General features: G+C 51.7%; 1 protein-coding gene across 3 annotated transcripts in view; it reads right to left on the bottom strand.

The window, feature by feature from the left end:
- Window positions 1–360: 360 nt before the first annotated feature.
- Tsen54 (tRNA splicing endonuclease subunit 54) overlaps window positions 361–5,064 on the bottom strand; it is a 9,228-nt gene continuing 4,524 nt past the window's right edge. Inside the window, exons 7-11 of one of the 3 annotated variants that reach the window (XM_004630202.2) lie at window positions 4,219–4,317; window positions 3,405–4,033; window positions 1,966–2,026; window positions 1,521–1,637; window positions 361–853 (exon numbers count right to left, since the gene is read on the bottom strand). In XM_004630202.2, the coding sequence (XP_004630259.1) occupies window positions 703–853; window positions 1,521–1,637; window positions 1,966–2,026; window positions 3,405–4,033; window positions 4,219–4,317 (1,057 nt within the window). In that variant the 3' untranslated portion in view covers window positions 361–702. The remainder of the gene's footprint in view (window positions 854–1,520; window positions 1,638–1,965; window positions 2,027–3,404; window positions 4,034–4,218; window positions 4,318–5,064) is intronic. The other 2 variants (XM_023714174.1, XM_023714173.1) reach the window with 2 other exon arrangements.

Below are 5,064 nucleotides of genomic sequence, written 5' to 3'. Positions count from 1 at the left end.
TGTGAGCAGTGATGCTGCAGTCCAAGAGGTGCAGAGCCCACAATAGAAGCCGCACCGCTGCTAGAGACGGATGTGGGCCACAACCACGTGGGTTTCTTGGCCACCCTTCCATGCCAACCTAGCACCGCTCAGGAACTACCAATGTTGCAGTGGCTTCACTCTCCAGGTACTTATCAAGAGCCCACAGACTGCTACTTCCTGTCCTCAGGGACAGCGGCAAGCTTGTGGGCAAGCAAGCTAGTGCACAAGCGTCCCTGCCCCGATCAGGGTTTCCTGCATCTGTAGATCTACGTCAGGAAGGGCAGCTCCCCCCGAGTGGGCAGGTGAAAGATCCAGTACATCCAGACAGGGTAGAAAAGAAATTGATTTTTAATGGCTTTGGCTTTATGGCATGAAACAGGCACCCTCTCATTAAAGGCACAGAGTCCTCATCTGCCCCTCCTCCTGGGCCTCTGAAAACCAGCCCTGAGTTCAAGGGGGTCACTGCAAGGCAACACTCTGAAGCTTGGGGTTAGGCAGCCCTGCAGGCAAGGCAGGGGGGCGGGGTAGGGAGCATGGTGTCACACTCTTTCAAGAACCAGACATCAGGGCCAAGGCCCGGACACCACAGATCAGAGTTGGGGTGTAAGGGCAGCTGAGATGGGCCCCGAGAATAAACTTCCTAGGTCCCCAACAGCAGGCTCCATCCCTCTGCCCCCACTGTCAGTGCTCCAGATCCATGGGCAGCATGAAGTCCCTGAAACTGTAGAAGGAGATATCGCCATGATCCACCAGGGCAAAGATCAGAGGGACATCCCCACTCTGGAAGGTCAACCTCTTGAGGCTGCAGAGGTCTGGGACAGGCTCATCAAATCTGTAGGGATAAGAGTTAGACTGAGACCTGGTCATAGCCCCCCACTCCCAATTAACCCCGAGACACGCCCCCAGGTTCCATGGAAGGGAGATATTAACAGACTGGGGGTGCAAAACCTCTGGTCCCTGGGTTCTCCTATTTACAAACTACTGACCAATGACTTCAAGAAAGCTCCAAGGTCCTGGCTGGGTAGGGACCTTGCTGGGAATAGCAAGATTCTCATCACCCTTAGCCTTTAAATCCTTCTAATCCACATCTCTTCTGGGTGAGCCCATGATTAATGTGACATAGGAGAGAGACTACTCAAAAATCCACAGTGAGGAACCCACGACTGGGAGACCTGGGATTCTACAGCACTGCCTGCGTGGCCTTAAGTAGGTCAATTAAGGGGGTCTGCCCCTTAGCTCAGTTGTTTAAGTGGCTGCTTCGAAAGCTGTCAGGCTCAGGTTGCTGTGGTTCGATCCCCACAACTCAAGTCAGCCAAACCTGCCCTGAAGGCCTGCGGAGCAAAAAAAAAAAAAAAAAGTAGGTCAATTAATAACCTCTCAGAACTTGGGTTCTTACAGATTGGCAAAGTGGCCTAGGGATGAAGGTGTGATGGAGAGACGGTCCATACAGTTCGCAGGTGACCAGGGCAGCCCAGGGGTAGTACTCCCTCATCTCATACCCACTAATGCACATCCGGGCGTAGGGCTTGCCAGGGCTGTTCTTTCGGAACGTGGCCACAGTGTCGGCCTGGTAAACATCAAAGCTGATCTCCAAGCCTCCAGGCTTCTCCAGCAGACTGAGAACAGAGTAAGAAACTGTAGGACAAGGACTCTCCTCTCCCACTTTCCTTTCCCTCCCCTATTTCTAGTAAGCAACCTCACCGAGGGGAACCAAGGCTGTGAGGTGCCATTTGAGGGGAAGGAACTCCCAACACTTGGGACAAAGCCACTAGCCTGCCATTCTTCCCTCTCCCCTAGACACACGAACACAAGCATTAGTAATCGATGAGCTAAGCACATGGGTGGGGGCCTCTAGCTTATACCCAACTGCAGCAGTCCAAATCCCCACTGTCATAATATCTGGCTGCCAACTGTCATGGAGAAGGGTACTGCTTGGAAACTTACCTGGCCCCACCGTCAGCAAGGTGTGTTGATCGCAGCACGGAGATAAGCTGAAGGGCTGCAGCTACAGGACAGTGAAAATGAGCTGCTGGAGGAGTCGGTCTGCTTTACACTCCCTTGGCACTGCATTAGCTGTTACCTTGGTTAGTGTTGCCAGACTTACCAATTTTTTTTGTTTTTGTAGTTTGTGTGTAGTACAAGGTTTGAACTTGGTACAGGAGCACTGTACCACTGAGCTACATCCCCAGCCCTATTACAATTTATTTATTTAATTACCTTGTGGGTGGGTGGGCCCAGGCATGTGTTACCACTCAGCTGTATTTCTACACTCGCAGTCCATTTTCCCTTATTTTGAGCCAGGATCTTGCTAAGTCACTAAATTGCCCAGGCTGGAATCAAACTTTACACTCAATTCATCCCCACTGTCCTAGGGCAATGGTGGCAAACCTGTAGCACATGTGCCAAAGCAGGCTGTTTGGAGCTTTAAAAGATTTGCCAACACTATCCTAGATTGTTGGGATTATAGGTGTGCACCACCATACCCAGTTAATTTCTTTTGAGGCAGGATCTCACTGTTTTTCCCAACATAGGCTAGAACTTACAATTCTACCTTGGCCTCCAGAGTACATGGGATTACACAGATGTACCAATACAACTGACACATTTTTAGAGTATGTCCGATGTAATATTTGGAACATACTTATGCTAAGAAATTAGCTATTGTTTATCCAAAATCAAATCATTTTCATTCAAAATCAACCTAGTTTTCTATGATCTATGTATCATATTCCCATAACTTTAAGTAGTTCTGAATCTGTCACATTTAGCCAAGGCCATTCCTGCCCTATCAGTCTCCTGGGCTTAAGATGGTGAGCAAACAGTGAGCCTATTAATTTTATCTGGATGGAACCCCCCATATTGCAGCCAGCTGGTATGGAAGGAGAAAGGATCACAGCTAGATATGGCAAAAACATCCAAGTGATCCTAGCTGATTATGGTTCGTGCCACACAACCCCCTCTGCTCCAGCACTGGAGACTGGATCCATGGCCTTTGCACTGAACTATATGCCCATTCCTCCAATTCCCTGAGAAGGGATCTAAATTATTAAACTGCCCAGATTAGCCTTGACCTTACAATCCTCCTGCCTCAGCCATCCTCAGTGGATGATAAGCATGTGCCACCATACCTGGCTTTGGCTATGGTTTCAAGGACAGTTTCCTGCCCTCCTTGCCTCTCCCTAGGCACTGACTCATCATCGGATACCTTGCCCTGCAGGCTTTGCTGTCAACAGAACTGTCTTTGTGAGGTTCACTGCAGTGGACAGCGCTCCCTTTCCACATCCTAAACCTCAATTAGTCCTAGGCAATCCAGGTCCTTTTCAAAGTCCATGAAGCCTCTGCTTCCAGTGGGCTGCAGGATTATAGCAGGGTTAAAGGGGTACCTGGGGAGTCTGCCCGGCCAGGGCTCAGCAAGGGAGTGACGGGCTGACCCCACAGGTGTAGGGCGGAGCTGGGTCTCTTCTGTAGGTGCCGCCTCTGCAGCAGTTCCTTGTACTCGCGCCAGCTGGAGCACTGCTGCACCTCAGGATCTGCGTTTATGTCTTCCCAGAATTGCCGGGCCTCTGCCTGTTGCTCTTGCTCCCGTCGGGAAAGCTTCTCCTTTCGCTGGTTCAGCTTCTGGCACCAGGACTCAGTGTCTGTCTCCCGCCCAGCAATGTTGGCCGGGAGCAGCTCTGGGGCTGGTGCAGCCAAGAGGGTGTGGCGGCTATCTGAAGCCATATTGGGGAAGCAGATCTGCTCAAAGTTCCAGCGTAGCTTACGAGCCCCCTTGACTCCATTCTCTGCTTTGCCACTGTCCTGGTCACACCCCCGGCCCTCTGGGGCCAGAACAGGGCAGGGCTCCAGGGATCCCAGAAGCTGAAGTGGGACCCCAAGGTCCTTCATGCAGCTTGACTCCTGGGGCTTCTCCACTGAGCACTGGCTGTTGTGGATGTTGGCAGGTGGGCTGGAAGCTGCCAGGCTTGTAGGTAGCAGGGATTCCTCCAGGACCTTGGCCTTCTTATTAATAGGCCTAAGGAACACGGGAGGAAAAGCAGCAGATTGCTAAGGTGGACATGTTCCACACAAGCTGAGGGAGGCAGGTCACTGGCCCTGAGCAGAGATGAGAACTGCCCCAGTACAGCCCTATACCCCACACACTCCCTGAGGGCCCAGGCGCCAGTACTCCCTGGGTGACAGTCATGGGGGGGCCAGTACCGAGAGCTGGTGCTCCTCTTCCTCTTGCCAGTCCCATCCTCTAGGTGCTGGGCATAGCCCTCCAAGTTGAGCTGCCTCTCATAAGGGGACAGGACAGAGCTGTAGGGTGAGAACAGCGGGCAGGCAACAGATCCACCTCCTCAGGTTGGTGTTCCTGGTGGGGGTTTGTAAGGGACTGGCCAAAAAGATAGGTCAGGAGCCAGAGTCAGAGCCACACCCAGAGGCTAAGGCTCTACACAGATCTGCATGGGTACAAAGAGGAGACCACAGGGGCCCGGTTAGGCCTTCTACCCAGGCCATTGGGTGTCATCGGTGGCACCTCTGAACAGAGGCTCATTACAACTGGGGCTCCTGAAGGGTCAATACGTGAATCATCAGTTGGGGTTTGGTGGGTATAGCTCCGTGGCAAAGCACTTGCTTTGGCATGTTCGGCTGAGGCCGAGCTCAAGTCCATGACCACAATAAATAAATAATCAATCCCTAACAAGAAATAATAAGAGGGTCCTCTTCCTGTAAGCGGCCTTAGGTGACCTGTGAAAATGGTTCGCTACTCTCTTGACCCAGAAAACCCCACAAAATCATGCAAATCAAGAGGCTCAAATCTTCGCGTTCACTTTAAGAACACGCGTGAAACTGCCCAGGCCATCAAGGGTATGCATATCCGAAAGGCCACCAAGTATCTCAAGGATGTCACATTAAAGAAGCAATGTGTACCATTCGGCGTTACAATGGTGGAGTTGGTAGGTGTGCCCAGGCCAAACAGTGGGGCTGGACACAGGGTTGGTGGCCCAAAAAGAGTGCTGAATTTTTGCTGCACATGCTTAAAAATGCAGAGAGTAATGCTGA

This window comes from Octodon degus, unplaced genomic scaffold, assembly GCF_000260255.1.
Source record: "Octodon degus isolate 3935 unplaced genomic scaffold, OctDeg1.0 scaffold00033, whole genome shotgun sequence".
Taxonomy (NCBI): domain Eukaryota; kingdom Metazoa; phylum Chordata; class Mammalia; order Rodentia; family Octodontidae; genus Octodon; species Octodon degus.
The sequence above is the reverse complement of the archived record's forward strand: the minus strand, read 5'-3'. Positions and strand labels throughout refer to the sequence as shown.